The sequence below is a fragment of the Cyrtonyx montezumae genome, unplaced genomic scaffold, assembly GCF_038088225.1.
Source record: "Cyrtonyx montezumae isolate F1298 unplaced genomic scaffold, pur_monq_1.0 scaffold_8, whole genome shotgun sequence".
NCBI classification, from domain to species: Eukaryota; Metazoa; Chordata; class Aves; order Galliformes; family Odontophoridae; genus Cyrtonyx; species Cyrtonyx montezumae.
The window spans coordinates 61,695,899-61,720,793 of NW_027072089.1; the positions used below are offsets into that span (position 1 = coordinate 61,695,899).

The 24,895-nt window shown below is 37.9% G+C and overlaps 1 protein-coding gene across 3 annotated transcripts in view; it reads left to right on the top strand.

Moving 5' to 3' along the window:
- EPB41L4B (erythrocyte membrane protein band 4.1 like 4B) overlaps nt 1–24,895 on the top strand; it is a 164,410-nt gene that overhangs the window by 61,076 nt on the left and 78,439 nt on the right. For 2 of the 3 annotated variants that reach the window (XM_065752645.1, XM_065752647.1), the window contains 13 exons: nt 3,315–3,357; nt 5,553–5,631; nt 8,802–8,846; nt 9,548–9,600; nt 14,273–14,393; nt 15,022–15,109; nt 16,234–16,322; nt 16,650–16,719; nt 16,883–17,052; nt 17,150–17,259; nt 18,489–18,519; nt 19,208–19,241; nt 20,317–20,384. In XM_065752645.1, coding sequence (XP_065608717.1) covers nt 3,315–3,357; nt 5,553–5,631; nt 8,802–8,846; nt 9,548–9,600; nt 14,273–14,393; nt 15,022–15,109; nt 16,234–16,322; nt 16,650–16,719; nt 16,883–17,052; nt 17,150–17,259; nt 18,489–18,519; nt 19,208–19,241; nt 20,317–20,384 — 1,001 coding nt within the window. Of the gene's footprint in view, nt 1–3,314; nt 3,358–5,552; nt 5,632–8,801; nt 8,847–9,547; nt 9,601–14,272; nt 14,394–15,021; nt 15,110–16,233; nt 16,323–16,649; nt 16,720–16,882; nt 17,053–17,149; nt 17,260–18,488; nt 18,520–19,207; nt 19,242–20,316; nt 20,385–22,542; nt 23,760–24,895 lie in introns of those variants that run through there. The other variant, XM_065752648.1, reaches the window with a different exon arrangement.

Here is a 24,895-nt window from a genome sequence, read left to right on the forward strand (position 1 = left end):
GTTTTACATTAATTAATGCAATAAAAAAACATTATTAATTTGGCAATAGAAAAGAAAGGAATTATACTGAGATTAAATAGGAATAAAAGGAGGCTAATCCAGCATTTGAAGTTCTGGTTTGCCCACCAAGATTGAAAGAGTTGCAGAATCTTTTTTTACCTGCAGGCTGACCAGCTTTTGTTTTTGTGGCTTTCTTTTTCTTTAGTGTGGACAAAGTAGCTTAGAAGCTATCTTTCTGTTGTAAAACAGTCTTAAACCAATTAAACTCTTTCCTTTTCCTTGTTCTGCCCTGATTCTTTTGAGTTTAGTCTGGATATGGGAATGTAGCATTGTATGGTTTAAATGTACACTGTGACATCCATAGTTATCTCTTTGAGTTTGCGTCCTGAAATAATGTGCAGTTGTTTAGGCAGAGGTATAGTCATGGACTGTGACAGAACAAATGCCACCTCCATTTTCATTCATTTTCTACTTAGTCTTCTGAATTCACCCTTTTCGCTTTCAAGTCCAGAAGTCAGCAAGCAGCAGGTAGTCAAGTCCAAACCTTTTTGGCTATAGCTGGAATGCCACATCATCTTCAACTCAGTGTTCGGAGGTTTTCTTCTGGTTAATTAAGAAGTGTTTTTGAGAACATTTGCTACACTTTCAAAGGTACTCAAGACTTCAGACCTCTCTGCTCTTTGTTACAATACTAGCTTTTCTCAGTACATGTACTGTGTACTTATGTGAAAGGGAGTAATAGGATGACACTACTTGAGTTCAGAGGACACTTGGAAACTTGGCATGATTTTCAGTGTGAAGAAATGCTCAGTATCTGAAACAAAGGAATGCTGGAATTTGGTCTGGTTTTGACTGCAGTAACACAAAATATTGGATTTATATTACCATTAGTTCACAAATCTGCATGAATCCTGCTGGGTTTGGGAATTCTAGGCCAAGGGTACTGCTGGTCCGTGTCCTACCACTATATTTTTACTTCGAGATGTGTGGTGGCCCTTTCACAGCCATGGTGTGCCACTTGGGATCGGGATTAGTCTTTTCTCTGAAGAGATGGGCTTAATGCATGTTGTGTTTTATCTCCAGGATAAGCTGTTGGACTGCTTGGGTATGGAGAACGAATGGCCTCCTGCAGATAGCTTCCTAGCTAGGTTGCATTTTGTTTAATGGTGTGAATCAGTAATTTCTAGAGTCTTGTTAGTTATTTTTCAGCCACCTTTAAAATATTTACGTTTATGGTTCAAAAGTTGCTGTTGCGTGAGTTTTAGTATACTTAGGGTGACACATTCCAAGATTGAGACTGTCATATTAACTGATATTTAATTAGAAATTATGAAAAAGCATCAGAGATTTTTTGTCCGTAGGACAGAAGTTTTTCATGTTTGTTTTACAAATATGAAGCTAATGTTTTCTTTCAATGGAATCAGGATATACTGGCTTTGTGACTAATTAATCTGTAGCCAAAATGAATAGCGGGGTGAGACAATTTTATAGGTAGATATTTGAAATATAATAATTTAATTTGCTCTGGAGGTGTGAAAGTAGCAGATCTTTGTAATTTCCAGTGGAATTTTACTTTTTTTACTTAACATTGGTCTTTTTTCCTCATCAGTAATTTGAAATTTCTTAAAGCTCCTGTGAACTGCAGTAGTAGTAATAATTCATAAGAAGTAGTAATTATTCATAAGAGAGCGAAGTAGAGACAAAAGGAATTCCTTGCAAGCCTAAGGAATACCTAAAGTGAGATTGCAAGGACAAAATTCTTTGACAGCCTCACTTAAGGAGGCTTAGCAGATCTCACATGAATAAAAGCACCTTCAGAATAGTAGTTCCATTTCTCTCTTTCTCTCTTTTTCTTAACATTTGTTTAACTTAGAGGTCTTAAATTGGCAAACTTTTTGAGCTATACTTATCCACCCTGCTAAATGACTCTTTGCCTTGGCTTTAGGATATAATTTTATATATTTATATATATTATATTATATATTATATATTTTATAATAAATAATAAATACTTATCAGTGCCATTATCATAGAATTATAGATTCTTTTAGGGTTGGAAGGGATCATTAAAGGTCATTTAGTCCAACTCCCCAGCAGTGAACATGGACACCACAGCTAGATCAGATTGCCCAGGGTCTGATCCAGCCTCACCTTGAAAGTCTCCAGGGATGGGCATCCATTTCATCTCTGGGACACCTGTTCTAGTGCCTCACCACCTTCCCTGTAAAATACTTATACCTTATATCCAGCCTAAATCTACCCTTTTGAGCTTGAAGCCATATCCCCCTGTTCTGTCCCACAGACCCTGATAAAGAGTCTGTCCCCTTCTTTCCTGTAGCTCCCTTTTAGATATTATCTAAATTATCTAATTTACTATTTAGATTATCTAATAAACAGGTATTTACCTGTAGGAGAGTGACATAATGAAACAATAAGTTATCACTGAGAGATTCTCCTTTTTCTGAAAGTGGTAGCACTTTTATAGGGAGAAAGAAAGGTGTTTTTTTCTGCAATAATTTTGTTCACTAGTACCTACTTATTATCACTTATTTTGAAATAATGCATGCATATAGAAAAAGTGCACTTGTTTCAAAGAAGTCTGGATACTCTTTTATTACCCTGAGGTAGGAGAATTTAGGTGACGTTGCATCAGCTCAAGCTGTAGTTTGACAGTAGGACTTTGTGCAGCCGTAGATAAAGATTCAAATTACATTTACACCTTATGGCTACTTTTTGTAGGTGAATCTTACACTGATAAGAGTGCATGAACTTTTCTTGGAAATATACTTTTTTTATCACCTTAGTTGCATCTGTTCAAGAGCTTTGGGAGAATATATACGTTATTTTTTCCGAAGTGCTTTAATGAGTTTAAGTTGGGAATTCATCATTGTCTTGAAAAAACTTGACTATGGAGCAATGGAGGGCTGAGCAGTACAGGATCTGGAGGGTTTCCATGAGATAAAGGAGTTGAAAGAACGAAAGCCAGGATTCTGACCTGAGGATACTCAGTCAGATATTTGAACTTGAGGAGGAAAGCGTGTTCTCCTTGCATACTGCTGTTCGAGATTTTGGATTTTGAACTTTCCCCTTTGAAAGAGTGAAACTTCCCTGTCTGTACTGATGCCTATAAAAGTCAAGCTTTCCCTCTTGGAAAGAAGGTGCTTGACGACTGGTAAATGTGCAGATAAAAGTTAAGCAAATAAGCATGATAATTTTACATTTTAAGAGATATTCTGCTGTAATGAGTTTAGTATGATAACAAAATCTTGGCATGGAGCTGCTTTTAAATCTAGATCTTTTTTTTTCTTTTTTAGCATTGGTTGGACCACTCTAAATTCATTAAGAAACAGATAAAAAGTAAGTACTGTGTCTCTGCCTATTTTATTTCCTTAAGAGTTTGGAGTATTCTAACATGACTGTGTAAATATGACCTTTAACAGATTGAACATTTCATAGAAAATAGATTTAATTTAATGGCTAATTGGCTGACTACATCACAGATGTCAAAATGCAAGAGCACTTAGAAGGAATAGATAGGTCTTCTGTATCCTCATTAAACATGTCCTGTTTATTTGAGACAGAGTAGGTTGCCAGGTAATTTCAGTATGATCTGTGAAAGCAGGTTGCCTGGACACAGATCTCAGTTTCTGTCATTGCTTCTGATCCATAACAGGCTTTGTGATTTTTTTTTCCTTCCAAGAAGTAAATGGAAAATATTTTATTCTGTAGATCTCACCATCTTATTTTGTACATTTTATTAAAACCACCAGAAATACCTGGCATTTCTTCAAAGGGAGTTTTGAGCAGAGGGGCTGGGTTTGGGTTTCATCACTGAGTTTTTTGTGGATATTTGCTAAGGTGGGCAGGTTGCTCTTGCAGCTCTTATAATTTGGTTGCAGTCTTGGGCACAGTACAGTACTAACCTGTTTTGTTGATACATTCTAGTAGACAACAACCATAGGGCAACTGATAATACTGCTTCCATGAGATTTAAATGTGGTGTTTTTCAAGGCAGTTTACCTGTTTACAGGACCCCACAGTTTTGATTTTTGACAGTGATGCTTTACCTTTCTCTATAACAAGCATCAGAATAAGCAGAACATTTTTGAAGTGAGTGGAATTCTTCTCCAAAGGCATTTAAAAGACAGTCTGCTTGCACTCCACACTGTGGGATGTCAGTCTGCTAGACTAAATTGTAAAGATACTTGATATGGGTAATTTTTTGTTGGTTGGCCTTCTCTCGCTTGTTGATAAAATTGCAAGCAGCTTTACCTTAAGTGGCAAAGCAGTTTCTAGGTGCACTTTCTGTAATTTCTTTGTACTTTTTCTGAACTTTCTTAAAATGTGGGAATTCTACAATTCTCTAACCCCTTCATGCAGTTCAGGTGCAGTTTTGTCTGTGCTTAATCTAGAAAGTGCCTGTATTAAAAGCAGACTGTCTAAACTCTGGACTGAGGAACCCCTGAAGAGTGAAGCAACTTGAGGAGTGTTGTAAAAGTCAGTCTCACTATGGGATACATTTTATTACCTTTCATTCAGTGGGTGCTTTAAGAAGAATTCCCCTTTCATGACAGATGTTGCTTGGTTCTCTTTTTTGCCCCCTGATAATGGGCAAGAGTCATTATCTTTCTGATGCTGATTGACCAGTGGTGCCCAGTTGTGAGCCTAGAGTGCTATAGCCTGTATCTTTTTGGAGCTATCCTTGGAGACAAAATCAAAGCTTTAATAATCAGTTTTGTCTAAGGTCTTTTACAAAAAAAAAAAAATAATAATTAATAGGCACATGTATACCATGTTGATGTGGTGCTACAGGAAACTTAAAAAAAAAAAAAAAAAAAAAAAAAATGAAAAACAGTCATTTTTCCAGCACTTCAGGTGCTTGACCTACAAGATGAGGCTTAGGCAGTTAATGCATTGACCAGTCTCATATTAGTAGGGTAAAATTTTGTTATCTGCATTTATACAGGAAGTCAGACCTAGTGCCCACCTTCCGGTGGTTGAAAATAATGATGCTTACATCTCCACTTGATGTAATTTCTTAGCTTTCTTTGTTTCTTAGCTTTTTGTGCATTTCAGAGTAATCTTCTGCACTTTTCACCTAATTTCTCTTACTTGTTATCATTCAGTTGTATCAATGTAATGAAAGCTGATCTACTGGATTTCTTTTTTTAATTGTTTGTACCTTGTTGCAAGAAGCATCACCCTCTCCCTCTCATTCCCTCCCATTTCTCCCACCCTTCAGCAGAGGAAAGTGTACCTGAAGTTTACCTCTGAACAAAAATGTGTTTCCTAAATGTACTGTTGTTTGATTAAACAATGATTAAGGAATCTTAAGGTGCAGTAGTCATCTAAATTTTTTATAATTATTATTGCATGCCTTTTAAAATCTAGTCACATTAAATACTTGGTTCTCTTCTCTGAAGAATTTAAAAGCATACTTCATTTTGAATGTCTTCAGTTGTGGAGTGGTGTTGCCTGTTCTGCTTTAGCAAAACTGAAGTAAACTGTTGTGTTGTTTTTGTTTTTCCCATTTAAAATCTCTGCATATACAGTTGGACCTCCGTACACGTTGCATTTTCGAATTAAATACTATTCATCAGAACCAAACAACCTTCATGAGGAGTTTACAAGGTAGGGAACTATGCATGGTTCAATGACTGACTGGCAGAAAGGTAAATAAGATAACTAAAATACATGGGAGTCCTTAAGGCAGTGATTTGAGCTTTCTTAGCAAGAGCAATCATTTTGTCTGACTTCCTAGCTGTTTTCCTGCTGTCAGAGAGATGTCTTCTATTTGCTGCCAAAATACATCTGAGGACCCCTCCAAATATCTTAGCCAGCAGAAGATCAAGTCTGAAGTTAGCAAAGAGCAGTGAAATAGATGGCTTGAGTTACCTGGTTGGCTGGTTTAATCTCTTTCACTTTCCCACAACTTTTCTGTTGTGCTGAAGGTATATGAAATATACATTGTGTAAAGACTTCTTAAAATACCTGGAGATCTTTTGTTTCAGTCTGTTGGGCTATTTTCTAGGCTGTGAGAGCTATCCCTTGCTGGGTTTCTACTATCCTTGGATGATCTAGAGGATACTCAGAAAATTGGGAAAGGCACAGCTGGAGGACAGGGTTTTGTAGCTGACTTCTTTGTGTTCTTTGTATGGTAATCATCTATCTTAATGTTCCTTTACAGTCTTTTATCCTATTCTCACAATGGGGGCACTTTTTTATATCTTCTAATTTTCTTGGCAAACGTCACCATCATCCCAATCAGACTAAGGTGTTTAAAGATTGTTGATTGTTTTAGTTCATGTGTCTGTGATGTTTACATGAAACTCAGGTCTGCAGGCCCATGTTTACTATCTCCTTTCCTGTCTACTTCGTCAACCATGGTTTTTTTTTCACAGTCTAGGACAAGAAGATCAAAGAGCTAATCATCACCACCTTATTATGAGACTGCAATGGAGGCCTTATTATCCATTATCAATTTAGTGCAGCAGTGTTAATCCAGTAGAAGGGCGTATTCGTATGCGATACATAATTAACCTATAGTACTCAGTGCCATTACATAATTGAGTATAAGATCTTTGTTCAAAAACCAAGATGACTTTTGGGCTTCTCTAATGAGAAAATGTAGTTAAAGTAGTAGGAATAATATGTATTTTCTGAAAATTGATATGTCTTCATATATCAGGGTACATCTGACAAGTATTAAATTTCCCCTGTGGTCAAATTATCCCATTACTGTCTGCCACAAGATTTGTTTCATAATCCTCTGAAGCATATGATCCTTGTCACTGTGAGATGTGGGTTTCTGAGCCATGTGATCACTGCTGTGATCAAGTAAGACATTTTCTCTTAAAGTATTAACTTCTGCTGCTTTTTGATCTAACTATTGCTGAAAGTTGTAGCATTTCTGAAGACTATTTTAACTAGAACAGCACTTTAATTAGCTAAATTTTCAGTGCTATGATTATTTTTTTAAATTATAAATTTGACAGAAAACCACAGCAAAACTAGTAGCAAAAATGAAAATGAGTTGAAAATTGATTTTATTGTTTTTTATATTGGGGAAAAAGTAATTTTGGGTGCTGCTGGTTATCTTTTTTTGTTTGTTTGTTTTTAAGAATCGTTATGTTGGTTGGATCATATTTTCCATGTTTCACATAGAGTAAAAAAGTGTACTCAGAATTATTCCAAGCAAGACTAAGAGAAGGAAGAAAAACGATCATTACCAGTAATGGCCTGGTTGGGGGAAGAGGAGTTGTTGGAGGCTTCTTGTGCAGACTGGTTTTTCAGTAGGCTCCAGTTCCTAGTGAAGCTGTAAACATCACATTCTCATAATTAGCACAGTAATGGGGAAGTGTTGAAACCCTTCACCTGCTCTGTCCTATTCTGATTTAAAAACACAGCTGAAACACAGTGTATTTTGCAAGACAATTGCTGTCGCTTTTATGGGACCTTGATTAAGTTACGGTAGAAAAACATCGGAGGAACATGTCTGCGCATGTGTTTTGTAGGGGATTTTTAAGACATTTTGCTGATTTGAAATATCAACAGTTGAGATGCAAATGCTTGTCTGTTTGCATGTGGAAAAGAAGCAAAAGTAAGCCATGCCCAGCAGTGCTCAAAGCTGCAGCACTGTAAAAGCAAGTTGGCACTGAGAGAAGTACTGCCCAGATTTTTATTGCAAAATGAGATGAGTTCATGGGATTGCAAATCATAAGGGAAAAACAGTAAGAACAGGAAGTATACTAGTCTGTCTTTGATCTGTGTGCACAACCAGATTTGACTGGCAAGTCAGATATTAGCCAAGTACGTGAATTAGAGATGTGACGTGGAACTAATGTGGACAGATCTCACTCCACTGTATGTCACAAAGTCTTTTTATCAGTTCTGTCCTCCTTTCCAATTCCAGCTATACATTCTTAATCATGTTCACAGCACATCTCCTGTGATGCAAAGTGTATTGTCTTTCTAGCATCTTTTGTAAAGATAGGTTTACATCTGCTTGGTTTGACAGCAGTGCTTAATGCTTTCTTGTATCGATTCACTCATCATGGCAAGCCCCACCCCTCAGTTTCCAGAGCAGTGCAGAGCCTGCTTGTGCCATCCTGTCCTGTACAGGGTTCTTGTGTGGCCTGGAGCACTTCTGCATGCCTCATACCTCAGCTCTGAGTGTCTGTGAAACACAAAGCACGCCTAGAGCTGAAGATTAACAGGAGCTTAAAATACTGCTGTTGGCAGGCTGTAAATACCTACTTGACCATCTTATAAATAAATGTGTGGGCTCTGTGGAATCTGAGTTTCTCTTATTCAGAACTTTTCTACTATTAAAAGTGAAAGTGCAGTCTTGAACTTCGTTTTGCTTAGTTTGAACTTCTTCCTTGTTCTCTCTCTCCTACTGAGGAGGCAGTCTCACCTTTCTTTGTGTCCCATGGTTCAGTGCTCGTCTGAATTGGGCAAGACCTAGTTGAGGAAAATGTCAGCATTGGTAACTTTTAGATTATTCTGTTGTGTGCTCAGAATGGGGTGGAGTGTTTTATTGCTACCTAAATAGTTACCTTGTACAACCTATTGGGCTCAAGCAGTAGGTGAAGAATGGTCCGTTCTTACTGGTTATGGTGAAAGGAGAACTTTGAAGGCTGTAAGATATATCTCAGTGACCCTCAAAGACCCTTTTTATTTAAGAGAAAGTTAATGAAATTGTTGGGACTATTTAGTGAGCTGGGATATTTTTCCTGACTTTGATGCTAGAAAGACTGCACTGGAATTGTACTTTGACTTTCTGTGCTTTTATTTGTCAGGTACCTGTTTGTGTTACAGCTCCGACAAGACATTCTTTCAGGGAAGTAAGTACCTCTCTGCTCTTGCAGCTGTAATTTAAAATTTTTATCACTTGGTGATCCTTTAGTTAATCTCTTAGCAATTGGAAATTTTTCTTTAACTGTATGATCTTTCTCATTCTTCATAGTATTCTTGCACAGGTTGTAAACAAGTTGTGCAGTTCTGTATGCATTCCTTCCTTTAGAATGCAGAAGCACATGATATGTGATTATGAGTATATTGCTGAAAAATAAAACCTTTTATGGATTGACCAGTATATAAAGAAGACAGAGGCTGTCCTGACTTCCGTGTCTTTAGCTTGCCATATTTTCCAGACTGACAGGTAACAAGAGGAAGAAGAGAAGTGCAACACTCCTCGTAAAAGTCTTCAAAAAATTTTTTTTGTATGATTACGGTCTCACCCTGGCCAATAAATTCATATCTGATCTATATTGTTTTTAATTAAAAAATGACAAAACAACATGGTTGTCTTCATTAGTTCAATCTAATGTGTTTCATATTATTGAGAATGTACTAGATGAGAGATTAATCATAAGCAGTAACATAATTCTTAGATTGTTTATATCACTAGTGGTTTGTGGTTTAAGTGATCTAGTGGAAGTAAATGTGTTTATTTCATCTCTCAGAGTACCCTTTAGTAGCAAGAAGTCACTGAGAATAAAAATACATCATTTTTATACCTTTTTTGTTTTTTGTTTTTTTAAAGACTGAAATGCCCTTATGAAACGGCTGTTGAACTAGCAGCTCTGTGTCTTCAAGGTATGCAGTCTTTTCTAAGTGATTTGTCTTAATGTATTTTAAAACACCCACCTACTGACTTTCTTTTCTGTCTTTGCTGCTAATGAGTTTTCATGGCCAATATGTTGATGGCGTTCCTTTACTTGATGAGAAGAATCTCAGGGAGATCTCTTTTGTGCGTTCCTTCAGTTCATAACTTCTGAGCTCTCTTAGCCCAGATCAGCACATCTGACAAGGGGAAGGAGCCTCAAAGGCATGGGAGAAGATTGCATGGAAACTTGGCGAGCAGGGAATTAAAAACCCAAATAGTTTCCTAGTGATGGAGAAGGTGTGGTGTGTGCACAGTGTTGTTACCTGTTCGGCCTGAAGAGGAGCTGAGCTGTCAGCATGCACTTCATGGTACACTGGTCCTTGCAGGTGTAGACTTGAACATGGGCTTCCTATTGCCTGACCAGTACTTAAGAGAAGTCCTCTGCAGTATGTGGAGCAGGAGATGGTTTTAGCACAAGTGAGGGAATGGCACAAACTGAAGAAGAGAGAATATTATGGAAGGGTAAGAACTAAAATTACTTCCGTGTCAGAAGCAAGGGCTGCAAGATTTTTTTCCTACAATAGAGAAATGTGCTTTTCCAAATATTCATTCCATTTCTGGCCATTTGATTTTCAGATAGAGAAGAAATGTGTAATGAAGCTCAAAGTTCATTTTTTTCTAAAATATAATGTTGTGATCTGGATCATTCTAGGCTTATCAGCAGCAAAATGAATTGAAGTGAAAAATACTGTTCTTGTTCTGCTGGTGGCTGGCAATGACATATGGAGTTCTGAGGCAGAGGCTCTTAGTTTCATACAGCGATGAGGATAACTCACTGGTTCTAGGCAGACTTGACAGTTAAAACTGGGAATTCATTTCCAGACAGCAACAGGTGTAAATCTTAAGGCAGTGAGTTGTGTCTTAGTTTCCATTTGCACCTGTCTGGGACAGCTCAGATTGTTAGCTGTGCAAAGAACTACTGCAGGCAAACTCAGTATGTGCTTTTAAGATGGAGAAAACCTGGCAGCCCATATTTGATTCATTGCTTCAGTTTTCACAGATAAAAACAATGGTAACCTCACCCCTCATCTAAGCAAGGAGAATCAAGCAAAGAATACTAGGTTGATGCCTCAACATTTTGGGTAGTTATTAACACCTGTGATTACTATGTAAATGTAATGCACAGCCATCCATCACCCATTTGTGGAATATAGGTATTTATAATGTTTCCAATTAGGTATCAAAACCAATACATCTCTGAACTGTTTGTGGAAACACCTAAATTTTGTTGATGTTTTTATACTTTTCTGCTGTTAGTTTTCCACTATTTCAACATCATTGCAATACATTTCTCCAAAATTGTTTTAGCTATTGCAACAAATTTATTATCTGTGTTGGCATATACTGTACTTAGCATTTATGTATAACATTTATTACATTTGTATTGATGTTGGAAGCTTTTAATTAAGCAGAATAACTGTCATGGTTTTATGATTTTTATTATTGGTAATGCCACATCATAGCATCATGTGAGGCACTGGGAGTTAAAGAGTTAATGCTCTAAGTCCCTGGACTGCTGAATTTCCGGGTACCTGGTTCTCAGAAGAGCACAACCACATACTGCAGTGGACTTTGTATTCCTGTTTTCAACCCAGAGGGAAAGACAAAACCGCATGCAAGTCCTAAGATTTCCCTCTTTTGCTGTTCATCTCAGCAGTGGAGATTCCCTAGCCATCTCACCTTCAGCTTTAGCACAAGGCATTTGGTTTCAGACACTTTCTCTCATTTTATTTGATTTATTAACTTTAATTCCAATTATATTGTTATTTTGCATCCCAATATTTAGTTAAATTAGTTTTCCTCCTTGGGTCATTGTTGCTGTTTTGTTTTTAGGCCCATCTTCTTACACTCTCCCTTAAAGAAATATTAGGTGATTATTCCATCCTCATAGGTTACCCATGAAAAACCTCACCTTCTCCTTAGGGTGTCTTTCTTTAAAGTGAGAAAAATGCTAAAAAGCTATTTAGAAATAGGATCTCTACACTCTCGGAAGGAAAGGCTTTTTCTCTTTATGGGACAGCTTTAAACTTCATTATGTTTTCTTTATAGAGGACATTGTTCTGTTACATTCGTTCTTTCTTTGTTTCAAACAACAATTACATAGGCTGCTGTTTTTTGTATGAATCATCTTTCAAACATAAGTTTTTTTTGTTGCCTGTCCTGGGAAGGAATTCTCTGAAGACAATGTCAGTTTGCAGTATAGCATAACTTGTAAAGCAGTTGCTTCACTCATGCATCATCATTCAACTCACATGCTCCACTTAATGGCTATCCACATAGCAATTATAATCAAAGCAACTTGAATCATCATTGGTAGAATAAGTTTCTAACTATCTCATTAGTCATGAACAGTTTTTGTGTTTAACTACGTCTACTTTAGGAAGTACTAAATAAACTCCGAGGAATGCGTTTTCTCACACCTCCTATTTTCAGTTTAAAATTGAAAGACCTGCATAAGACCTCTTGGTGGGGGTACTGCAAGCTTCTTTTCTCTCTGTACTAAAGAATTAGCAATGTATTTGCAGATAGATAGGTTTTTGCACTTTTCAAAAACTGCTAGAAATCTTCCTTTTAAAAGTGGCCCTTGATTTGTGCAGTTATTTAAGAACAGGGGTAATGAATATAAGCAGGCAATGTAACTGCCTTCCATGCCCCACCCCCCAAAAAAGAAGCAGAGGAGGGGGCATGCTAAAGCATGTTGTTGTCCAAAAGCACTCACTGCACTGCTTTTGTTTTGAAAAATACTTGTGCTGATGAGCCAGGCATTCAAGGAAATTAATTCCTACAGGAAGGTCACTGAGAGCATCCTCATACTGACCCTGTGCTTCCACTTCTTCCTCTGCCCTTCCCCTGTGTCAGGAGCTGATGCAACCCTTTGGGTCTTAGAGAAACCCAAGTTGGAAGGGCCCTCTGAGATCATCAGGGTACAAGCAGGGCTGGATAAGACTGTCTACTACTTTGTGTATCTGAACCTTAAAAGTTTCAAGTGCTGGAGAATCCACCACATCTGTGGGAGGTTATTCCAAAGATTGATTGTTCTCAAAGTGAAAAATGTCTGGCATACAACTTGTACCTGTTCCCCTTGCCTTCTCCATTTGGCTTCTTATAAAAAAGGAAGTCTGTCTTTTTTGTAACTGCCCTTTAAATGCTGGAACATAGCGATAAGGTCTTCCATGAGCCTTCTTTTCTCCAGGCAAACTCAGTTCCCCCAGACTTTGCTCATATGGCAGGCTTTCCAGTTCTTTGATCGTCTTAGTCGTTGTCCTTTAGACCTTCTCTAGCCTGTCTACCAATTTTTTATATAGTGGGGACCAAAATAGTGCACAGTGTTCTAGGTGTGGCCTGATAAATGCTGAGTAAAGTTTGATAATCACTCCCTTATCTCTGCTGGTGATGCTGGTGCAACCCAGGATGTTGTTGACTTTCTTTACTATGTCAGCATACTGTTCACTCATTGAAGTCCACCAGGACCTCCAGAGCCAGACTGGCTTTTACTGGCTGGTGGTTGTTGTTGTTTTTCCCCTGAAGTCCTCCTTACTGATACGTTTATTGTAGTTCCTTTCTTACATTCTGGAGCTTTGACTGCCAGTAGTTCTTAGCAACAACTGTTAAATAGGCTCTCAACTGAGGTAAAACAGCAGTAGAGCAGAGATATCTCTGTTGAAGACTTATAGCTAAGAATACTGTCGTTAACCAAAGAAGAATACCGTTGAAGACAATAAAATTTGTGCAAAACAGTAGTTAACAGGTTGCATTTTGAAAGTAACTTATTATGTTTTAATATAACCTGCTCAGTTTTTTTGAAGGCTGAGAGTGAATTAATGATTTATTAATCTTGATAATGAATTTTTGCAACTGTTATGTGTAAAACTTCCCTGAAGCAATAACACTGTTTCCTTCAAAGGCTTTCATTTCCTTCTTTTTTCCTTGTAGTAGTAATAGTAGAGAGATACTGACTTCCAAAGCACTGTTTTGGAATCTTTACATAGCTTACAGTTTATAGGAGCAAAACTTATCACAGCCTTATGTAATTTTGGTGCTCAGCACTTTCATCTCCCTTACTCTCATTGCTGAGCTCAGTAGAGTTTGGAAGCGTTCAGCTCCTAGAAAAAATTGTAGCAGTTCCTAAGTAAGTTACCGTAAAGTGATACTTCAGTTATGTTGATGATTCAGCATTACTTTCCTTAAAAATAATCTGAATGTTACACCATCATGATGATTTAAAGCAAACAGACCAAAACTTTATCACTGATTTCTTGAGGCTAGATATTATCTTACTGTTTGGACTCCTACAGTAACATAACAAAGCAAGCTGTAGAGTGTCTTGGAATGAAAAGTATGACCTCAGTACAGTGAGAAAAGACTTCAAAGTAACCTCTTGTGAAATAGTAGTGTGTTGATGTGTTGTTTTGATTTAAGAGAAACTAAATTTCCTTTAAGTTCTTTAAAATCCAGAGAAGTGGCTGCAGTTCTTAAATGTTACGATGTGTTTTGATTTTGAGATTTTTTTTGGTTGTTTATAATTTACAACATTGCCTGAAGCATATTCTTGGGCAACACACAGTGATCTTTGTTTCTGACTTTCCAACTGATTATTTTCAGCTGAACTGGGAGAGTGTGAGCACCCAGAGCACACACCAGAACTTGTGTCTGAATTCCGGTTTGCACCAAACCAGACTGAAGCAATGGAATTTGACATCTTCCAGAAATGGAAAGAGTGCAGGTAGGGTACCTGTTTGGGAGTGGTTTCTGGCAATAGGTTGTTTTCCTTTCTTTCGAAGTCAACTATGTGATTAAGTACCCCCTTAGCAAACATAAAGCAGTAGCTATGCTTGAGAGGTGAAGCTGTATACTAAACAGAAACCTTCTCCCAGTCCTCAGAAAGAAATAGATTTAGCTTAGAGAAGGTTGGTGGAGTTAGGTTTTGGTTTTTTTTTTTTTTTTTATCTTCTTTTCATTGTTTTGTAACAGTTTATGCAGTCTGATTTTTTTTATTATTATTACTACTTTTTTATTTGGTACTGTCTGAAACAGTTTTTTCATGCATGTACTCACAAAGTTTTGTGTTCAGGGTAGTAGCAAAAACTTTTTCTTCCTCTTAATATTTACAGTACATTTTGGTAATCCTTTCTAGCTGAATTCTCATGCTTATTGGCAATTGTAAACCTTTTTTAAGTTTTTATCACTCTGATTTATTTTCATTTAGAGGGAATAGGATAAAAGCATAAGCTAACCTTGAAATCCCTTTAGTGTCATTAAGATGGAGTGTTCAAAGACAAGGGAAAAGAAATTAATTTCTAACACAGAGAAAAAAATTATAGTGTAATATAAAATAATTCTTATGTTCTTAGGGGAAAGAGCCCAGCACAGGCTGAACTGTGCTACTTGAACAAAGCCAAATGGCTAGAAATGTACGGGGTAGATATGCACGTAGTTAAGGTAAGATCCATGTTGTACTTTGTTTTATCGTGATGAGGTCAGAAAATTAAAATGAGATGCTGTTTCAGGCAAAACAGTGTAGACTCTGGGAATGTCAATTTAATATACTGCCAATTAGCACAAACTTTTAATTACCAGTTTTGTTACTGTGGAGAAAGAAAAGAAGACAATAAAAGAAGGATTGACAGAAACACGAGCACCTTCCCTCCCTGTTCCCTAGACTTGATTTCCAGTCTTGCATATTTTCTCTCTTCTTCCTAGCATCAGTTCCCCTTGTTTTCCCTGCACGTTATACTCAGTCTGTCCCAAGGCAGGCCACAAGGTTGGGGTCATCTGTGTAACAGCTTTTTTTGTGCTGCTTCCTGCTTCTTCCTTGTTTTCCTCTGCTGCGGATGTTGCCCACAGGCTTACATTCCCTCAAGGACATCCCTTGAGAGGGTTGGACTAGATGATCTCTAGGAATCCCCTCCAACCCCTACTATTCTGTGACTGCGTGTGCTTCTATCCTGAGATGGGTTCTTTGTGAGCTTCAGTCCATCAGGGCTGTCCCTTGTCCATTGTGGGGTATCTGTGGGCAATGTGCCCACAGATGTGGGCTTATTTGTGGGCACAAAGTGCCTTAAGATTGTCCCTGGCGTTGTGGGGCTACAGTCCCTCAGAGTTGTCCCTTTCATGATTTGAGATGTCCAGAGGCCATGCTGTCAGAATTACCTCCTCCTGCATGGTCAGACTGTTCCAAAGAATGCCTCTCCAGCCAAGTCCCTTTCCACATGCCTTATCCAATGCCTGTGATTTTTTTTTCTTTTGTGTCTACTTCTGGCAGCTACTTCTTGCTCTTATACATGTGTGAGTATTTAAGAGCTCCTTAGGTGTTATGCTTGAGCTCCTCAGGTATCACAGCTGCGTGAGATAGCATATGGTCTCCAACAAAAGGTGCTCTGCAGCCCTCAGCTGCCAGAACCATCTGATTTACACCCACTGCAGGTGCATATTCTTCTCTGTAACGATAAAAAATGCAAACCTTATTGTATAGATTAAAATCAACAGATTTTGATGCAGTGTATATAAGATTGCATATTGACTATTAATTGCATATTGATTATTGGTTCTGTCCTTGCTTGTAGGGAAGAGATGGTTGTGAATATGCTCTTGGACTGACACCAACAGGCATACTGATCTTTGAAGGAGCAAATAAAATAGGCTTATTCTTTTGGTAATCTGCTTTTCTTTTCTTTTGTTGTTGTTGTTGAAATGCTGAAGTCTTTCTGCTTTCCTGTGTTTTGTAATGAAGATTGAATCTACCAGTTTAAAGTAGATCCAGAGGTCAATAGGCTTGGTTAGAAGTACCATTGGTAAATGTGAAATATCTATTGAAATCATGCTACGTTTCCAGGGAATCATAATAAATATAATAATTAAAAAAACTATAATTTCTGAGGTGTTCTGGGATTGCAAATCCCTCATATATGTAGGATATATTGTCCAAAAGTAGAAAGTGCAGTTTTTCCACTAATTTTCTGTTTGCTTCCTATGTGTTTAGGCCTAAAATCACAAAAATGGACTTTAAAAAGAGCAAACTAACACTAGTAGTCGTAGAAGATGATGAACAGGTAACTTTCTGCCCTTACTTTGGCCTGATCCAACAAAGTGTGCTTCAACTGATAAGAACACAAGGGAGACTCAGCACAATGTTGGATCGGGCTGTATTTTTTGCCACAGACAGTAACTAATATCATGCATGCCAACTTCCAGAGCTTTTGTTTCTGCATTTAGGGCAGAGAGCAAGAGCACACATTTGTTTTCCGGTTAGACAGTGCCAAAACGTGCAAGCATTTGTGGAAGTGTGCAGTGGAGCATCATGCTTTCTTCAGACTGCGAGCCCCAGCAAACAGTAAATCTAGTCGCTCTGACTTCATAAGGCTGGGATCACGCTTCAGATTCAGGTATTTAGTGAAGTAACGACAGGATATTTGTTTTACAGAGGAGGAGGTACAGCGTTCAGCAAAAGACAGCAGTTAACTTTATTTTTTGTATTTTAAGTGGACGGACAGAGTATCAAGCAACACATGGGACAAGGTTACGCAGAACTAGTACGTTTGAAAGGCGGCCCAGCAAGCGATACCCTTCTCGAAGGCACTCGACGTTTAAAGGCAAGTGCATGTTCCTTCCAAGACATTCCTTCCAAGGTATTACAGGGGCACTTCTATTTCCACCTACTCATGTACAAAGGGGGGAAGCAAGCAGCCATGCTCTTTAGAGGCTGTAAGCCCCCACCTCCCTTCCTTGTCTCTTTTACAGACATATACTGAATTTCTGAGATAGTACTGTTTGATACGTGAAAGTAAATTATGTGATAAGTGTGGATGGTTTCTTAAGTGGAAGTTGAGATTGTTTTAAACATATGGTAACAATGGGATCTATCAGGCCTTGCACTGCAGTCCTTCCATACAATGACTTACATCTGTGGGATGGAGTGAAGAGAGCGTGGCTTATGATTTTTTTTCTCTATGCACAGCAGCTGGGCAGAACTTCTCCTGTACCCAGATGATCTCCATCCTAAGATCCTGATAGAATATTTAAGTTCGTGCAAAGACTCAGTTTAGATTATTCTGTCACACAGCTTTTGGTTGTTACTACTTTTCCTAGTAGTAGCCCGCTTTTGATTGTGTCCTAGCTCAGTGTCTCTGCATGTACTTCTACAGTGTCTGATCAAGTCTGTAGTTCTGACTGAGTTCTTTCTGACTTCAGCAGTCTTGGATTTTCAGTTATTTCAATTAACAGTCTTTTAGTGCTCTTTCTGAAAATATGGTGTCAGGAAAAAGAAATAATACATCCCAGCTATTCTGCTGGCTTCTTCACCATTTGTGTAGCCTGTCTAAGGAACAATCCAAGACTTTGTTGCTGAAGATTGCTTGATGCTTCCCCATATTCCTAGCTAGTAGCTTTTTTTCATTGCAGTAACACACTGGTTGTTACCAACCTCAAGAATAGTCAGATTTCTGTGAGATGCAAAATCACTATGGAAAGTAGCTTCTGATTTCCAAAGGACTCAATGTTACTGAAGTAGTAGCTATAGTAAATTGAGAGAAGTGGTGCTCTGACTACGCAGAACTTGCTCTGGCCAAAGTCTTTCTTTCTGGCTGCTGGGAGAAGTATTCTCCTGCAGTCATCTTTGATGGATCTTGACTCTTGCAGAAACAAAGGGAAATTCAAGTCTGCCTTGCACTTTATGAACTAATGGTATTGCTAGAAGGTGCAGGATGAGGCTTGGATTCTGACGTACCTGTGCAAATGTACCATCCTAGTGATGATATCTGTAAAATGACTGATGTTTCACATGTCTTATGGTGTTGGTTTTTTTTTTTTTTTTTTTTTTAAGCAAACAATCCTGTGAAAGCAGCACAACTGTGGTGAGTGATTCTCTGAGTTCTCTCTACCTATCAGTAGCTGTCGTAAAGCAAAAAGGGATCCTGAAGAACGTTTCTGCATCAGGATTTGCTGACATTAATTCTCTGGTGTAGGACAGATTGCTTGGGGATCTGTCATTATGCCACGTCTCCTTGGGGACGGACTGTGAGACTTTAAGTGCTTTCATTTTTAAGGTGTTTCTGTTTGAGATCAGATTAAAGTAAAGCATATTTCTCTCCTGCTTATTGCTGTTACTCTAATTCATCTAGCATTACTTGTTCCTGTTGCTGTGGTTTATATCTTGAATAAACTACTGATGTCCTGAAGTATATGTATTTTACTTCACTGTAATACTTCCTTGAAGAGTAGAAGCCAGAGCTATAGGAAACTGTGACGTGGATATTTTAATAAAAAGTAATAACTTGTTAATGCAAATAAACTCTTCTGGCTGTGCAACTGGGTGAAGCACAAATAAGAATAATGGCTCACCAGTTGTTCAGAATCCTAAATTTTGTAACTGAATTGTCTTAAGTAGATTTAGTAGGATTCCAACAGGAACATATCGTCCATTGGACACTTACAGAATCAGGCCTATAATTTTTTTAAGTACTGATGAAAATGAGATTTTCTGTGTATCTTTGGGTTTTGTCATTATTGATTACATAAAAGCTATTTTTTTTTCTCCCTCAGTGCTAAAAATACTCCTGAAGTCCACAATTACCAGGTAAGCATAAATGTTGTTGAGGAAGGTATTTACTTTTAAAATTCTCTTACTTAGTGGCAAACAATCTTTCTGGCCTGTAGTTATGACAGTTGTTTTGCTCCCTTTCCTTCCACTGGATTGTGTTCAGAAATTTGCTGCGTTAGATTGGGAGTTCAGGATAAAGTGAAGGGACTATTCTAATTTGCTTCCCTTGTCTTCTTGGATGCTCTGCATGCTGAATACAATCAATTTGCTATCCACTTTTGCTTTCCTTCCTGTGAGATTACAGGTTAAAGACAGTGGGACTGTGCACATGGTGAACTCTGGGAGGATGCTTTGTGAACAACACTTTTGTATAAAACAGCATCTTAACCTGGGGGAGCCCTCACAAATTCAAAGTTGTGATTGTCTCCCCTTTAACAATGCTTAATAAGTTCATTGCTGGTCAAATGTTTATAGTGATGGGGTTTTTTTGTGTATTTTATCGTTGTAGATTGTTTTGTCTATGCTTTTTTTAAACAACCTCTTTTATAAGCTTCAGTGGAAAAACCTTACCCAGTTGTCATCTGCCATAGTAATCCAAGCTAGTGAGAAAGCAAGGCATGCTGTCATTCAAACTGAGCATGTGCATGAGAATGCATTGTTTTTATTAAAAGCCTCACCAGTGATTTTATTTTACTGTTTCTCTTCAAGACTTCATGGATATAAGAGAGAAGTGCTGTCACCAAAGATAGTTGACCTTCTGAAGGCATCTACTGTAATAACCTTTCTCACTCTCCACCTTTGATTAAAGCTGAGTTTTCTGATGTGTTTTCTATGAGAAGGACTGGATGTGCCAGGTTGTCACTTGAACAGAAAAGCAATTTTCTTTGTATTTGTCCACGAGTATGTCCTAATAAGCAAACTCATCATTAAAAGACCTAAATGGCATGACATGGAGTGTGCTAAATGGTATAGAAGAAGGTCTGAAACAGTGGACATTGTAGGGCTCGCATGTAGCATGTTCCTCATGGCTCCAGAAAAAAATAGGAAGTTGAAATTACTGAGGAGTTTTTAGATGATTTTTATTAACCAGGTTTAATGTTTTCACTTACAGCCACAGTATCATCCTAATATACATCCTGCTCAGCCACACTGGCATCCACATACACCTGTGAATGTAAGGTAAGCGACCTTCACTTCACAGAAAAGATTTCTTCTTTCTTAATCTGTCAGTATGAAGCTTTAGTGGACATATCAGATGATTTTTTTGCATGCAAAAAGCAAGTAGGAGTTAGAAATATAAATGAGTGAGTAGATTCTTGCATTACAGAACTTTCTTTTTCTTTTTTTTTTTTTTGCATAAATGTATATGGAAAAATAACATGTACATGGAATAATATCAGAAATTTTACAGATATTGGTGGAACTATTTTAGAACTTTTAATTTTTTAGAACTATTTAAGAAAAAATATTCCTGTTGTGCTACTGTGTGGCAAACTAGTAATGGGAGAAATGAAGTGAAAATAAAATTTGGAAGAAATTCAATCTGGGCTTGAACCATCTTGGTGGAATGCACAGGTGGAGACACACCTGATGGTGGATATGTGTCTGTGCATGTACATGTGTTTAAAAAAATCAGCTGTTATTTTGTCCTAATATAGAGTAACCTTTTTAGGTGGTTCAAGATTTTTGGCGAGTACTTACTGTCTCAACTAAAAAATACCAGCACCCTAATCTTTACTCTTATTGATTTTACCTTTTCATTTCTGTACGCTTACATCAAAATAGCTAGACTTGGTTCTTGGAGTGGGTGGGATCAGGAAATGAAGTTGAGCTTAAAATGGATGAAAAGACAGTTTAGCTTGAGTTTGAAATCTCAGAATGCAGGGCAAAGGCAAGTACTTATTAGGCAGAGAAACAGGCATGCACATTGTCATCTCAAAATTCCCGGTGCGTAAAGCAGTAAAACAGACATTAAAATTTTGCTGGAAACAAAAGGCTGTTTACATTGGATAATCGACTTTGCCTGTACTTTGTGTTCAAGATTCTTCCTAATGTACTGTAAAGTGTGCAGGAAGTCTTCCCCCCTTCACACCCTGTGCTGCCTGGGCAAAGATTAAGGCCAGTGAAATATGAAAAGTGGCATTTTATTTATTTTTTAATCTAGGATTGTAAGGATATTTAAAAGTTATCCTGCAAACTCATTAGAAAAGATGCTTAGAATTATTGTTCCAGTCTGGTAAAAATGTTTAAATGTGTGGTTAATGTGGAAGGTTCAGGTTATTTTAATTTGGAGTCAAAGTAGTGGAGCTGGACATTTAACATCTTGGTTAGCCTTATTAGAGAAGATTTAATCCATTTGTCTGTGAATCTGAGATCAAAACACAGATGCATGACATTTTTTCTGTTGGCCTTGCAAGTCTAGAATGGGCTGTGTGTTAAAGTAAAACTAAACATGCACTACTGCTTGTATGTATTTCTTTATAGCTATTTATTATTTAAAAATTTTTACAAATATATGTACAAAAATATTTGTTATATAATATATGGAATTGTATCTGTTTTCACAGTAAAGTCCTTTCAATGAAGTTAGCTTGCATTTAACAGTGTTCCCTCCTGTGAGAAAATTCATTCCCATTAACAGTTGGGATTACAGAACTTTAGAATATTTTGTTTTGTTTTTCAAAATGATTCAAGAGAGACTATAGAGCTGGTTGAGGTTAATATCTCTAAATACCAGTAAGTAGTGAACAAAAAAGGAAAAAAAATCTTTTCAAGCTTTTGCAATCTTCAGCACATAGTCCTGCATAAAGACCTCTACTACCTATAGGCTCTAGGTATTCATCTTATCAGAATAGTCTGTATTGTACAGGCTGCTTTGGGGTAACTAACTGCACCAGTGGTGTGTGAATGGCAATATTTATGGAAGAGCAATTTTCATTCTTGATAGGATTGTATTTCTTAATTTTTTTTTTTAGTCCTAAGGGATATTTTTTCATGCATTCATCTTTTTGCATTATTTACTTTACTTGTTTGTTGTACTTGTGTATGTCTTTCTGTGGCCCCACCATCCCTCTGGGATTCAGGAGCATTGATGCACGACACTTGAAAACAGAGAGATTTTAAATGGCTCAGCTCTAATTCAAGGCTTTTTTTGAAGTGAATTAAGGATTCCCAATTGCATCAATAGAGTTTTATGAGACCATTTTCTTCCCTTTGTGGTAGCTGTCCATCACAATGTATGCATGCTTAGCATTTGCTGGATGAACTCATGTTGCTGTGTAGCTCTCATAAGTTTACTTCCATCTCTCGCTAACCAATGCCTATGCAAATGGTGCAGGCCATCGTATCATGATGACAGGCCATATTGGAAACCCACAAGTGGAGAGGACAGCAGTTTACGATATATTCAAGAGCAAAACCAGAAGAATTTAGGAGAAGTCCAAAGTATGGTGTACCAAGATAAACTCATGACGACTCTCTGAAAAAGTCATCTTCATTTCACCTGCCATCTTAGATGATCATTGCATTCCATGGTCCCTGTCTGTCTGCAGTATGTTCCAAGCGTATTGTGCATGAAGTGTGTGTCTTTTTACGTACATCTTTTTATGTACATCCATCCTTGTTTAGCGTTCATGGACATTCTTGGGAAAAGTATTTTCCATGTCTTTGTAAAAAGAAAAGATCTTGAGAAATCCTTTGTGAAAGCTGGTAAGAATTTTCAGTGTCCCAGGAACAGAAATATTTCTGGGGATTTACATTCTACCACACTTACGGAATCTGCGATCCTCTGCCTGCTGTTGAAGGTCAGCCGTTCCAGCCTTAATTAATTTCATTATCTCATTTGCTTTGACTCAAATTAATAGATGAGGTTGGAGAAATTTTGTCTTTTAGTTGCTGTGCAAATAGAAGATTGGAGGGAGAAAAAAGAGAAATTAGATTGCACATTGGCAATCAAAATGGCTTGAGGCACGCCACCAAAGGGAGCCTGCTGAGGTAGTCATAGGTTTGGGTGTCTTTTGCTTTTAGTTTTTCTATTCTACAGCAGAATTAGAGGTGCTTGCCTAACTTGGAAAACAAAGAGCACTGGGAAAGAACACTGTAATGAAGTTCATCGAGTACGCGTGTCGCTTTTTGACTTAGCGATTACATAAACAGCATCCCCCCAAACCATACCTGCTGCTATACGTGCAAGAATGTTAGAAATGAATCCTTGCTAAAAGGGTGCTGCTGTTTTGTTACTTCTAACACGACTAGAAAAACGAACGACACAGTTGCTTAAAGCTATGCACTGATAGCTCTTTTCTGCGTGGATTCAAGACCACAGCTTATCACACAGTCACAGAATCACAGGGGTTGGAAGGGCCCTCTGGAGGCCATCTTGTCCAGCCCTCCGCTAACGCCTATTCCCTGCTGTAGTTTGCACAGGACAAGAGGAGGATGATCCAGTAAAATAGCTCTATTTTTTATAAGTTAGACATTTGAAAAGTTGAATAGATCTTTTACAAACCTTAGTTCTTCAAGTAGACTGGCTGGTATTTTGATCACTTGCCGATTTATTTTAACTGGAATCATAGTGCCATCTTCGCTTGCGTGTTCAATTTGGCCTTATGTCTGTGGTCTCTCCAAAGTTGTTGGAATGAATAAATCTTTATTTGGGATATTTGAAAGTGAAATAATTTTTAAACTTGATTTTGATAAATATACATTTATAAACAGCTATAACCATGATTATTTTTTTTTTCAGAGCAAATTTGATAGTGTATATCTTTTTGTAAAGTGTATTTGTTTACAAATGCTATCTTTTAATATTTGTTTTGATCTTTCCTGTATGTGCTAAGTACAAATAAAAATTCTCAGTCTTTTTCTTTTGGTTATGCTGCATTATTTATTTTTGAAAGCTTTATGGGAAGGGTTCGTAGATGTTATTCACCTCTGATTTGTACCTGTTTTGCCCTGGGATCACTAATGCTGCACTGTGGTGTCTGTGTTGCTGCAGATAACGTCTGTGCTACTCGTGTCTATGGGGCAAGAGAGGGGAAACAATAAAGCAATTGTGCACTGGGATGTGACAGTGCCAGAGTAAGCCGCAGATCATAGAGGCTGCCTTCAGTTTCCCAAGGCTGGTCTTTCTCTTTCATCAGCGTTTTATTTGAGAAAGGAAGAAATAGAAACTTCTTGCTGGAGCCCGTTGGAACAAGAGCCCAGTACAGCTGCACTGAATGCCCTCTGGGGAAGGAGGTTTTTCTGGTTCGAGGGTGTTTTTCTTTCAGTACACGTTAGTGAGGTGGAACATGTGTTGCTTCACAATTCACACACCTATGTTCATGGCACAGTATTGTTTCTGTCACATGAATTCTGTGCGGTCTGTTGTCAGCATTCCTCCTCATCATGTGTTTTTATTTGTAGTTTGGTTTATTGCTGAGGTGCACTGATCTTCCTGATGGATCTCAAGCACAGACCCTAACCAGTCTTTGTATGTTAAAAGACCTCATGCAGGAGATCTGAGGTCTGCACATAGATGAGGAACATCCTGTGGGACTTTTGTGCTCTGTGTGTGGTGCTTGTCACATTGCTTCTCTGAAGAAGGAACTTGCACACTCTGCGGTCCCCTTACACTTCTCCATTCCACATCCTCCTTGCTGCCTGCACAGTTTTGTACCGACATTGTCACCAAGCATTCAGATAGGTAA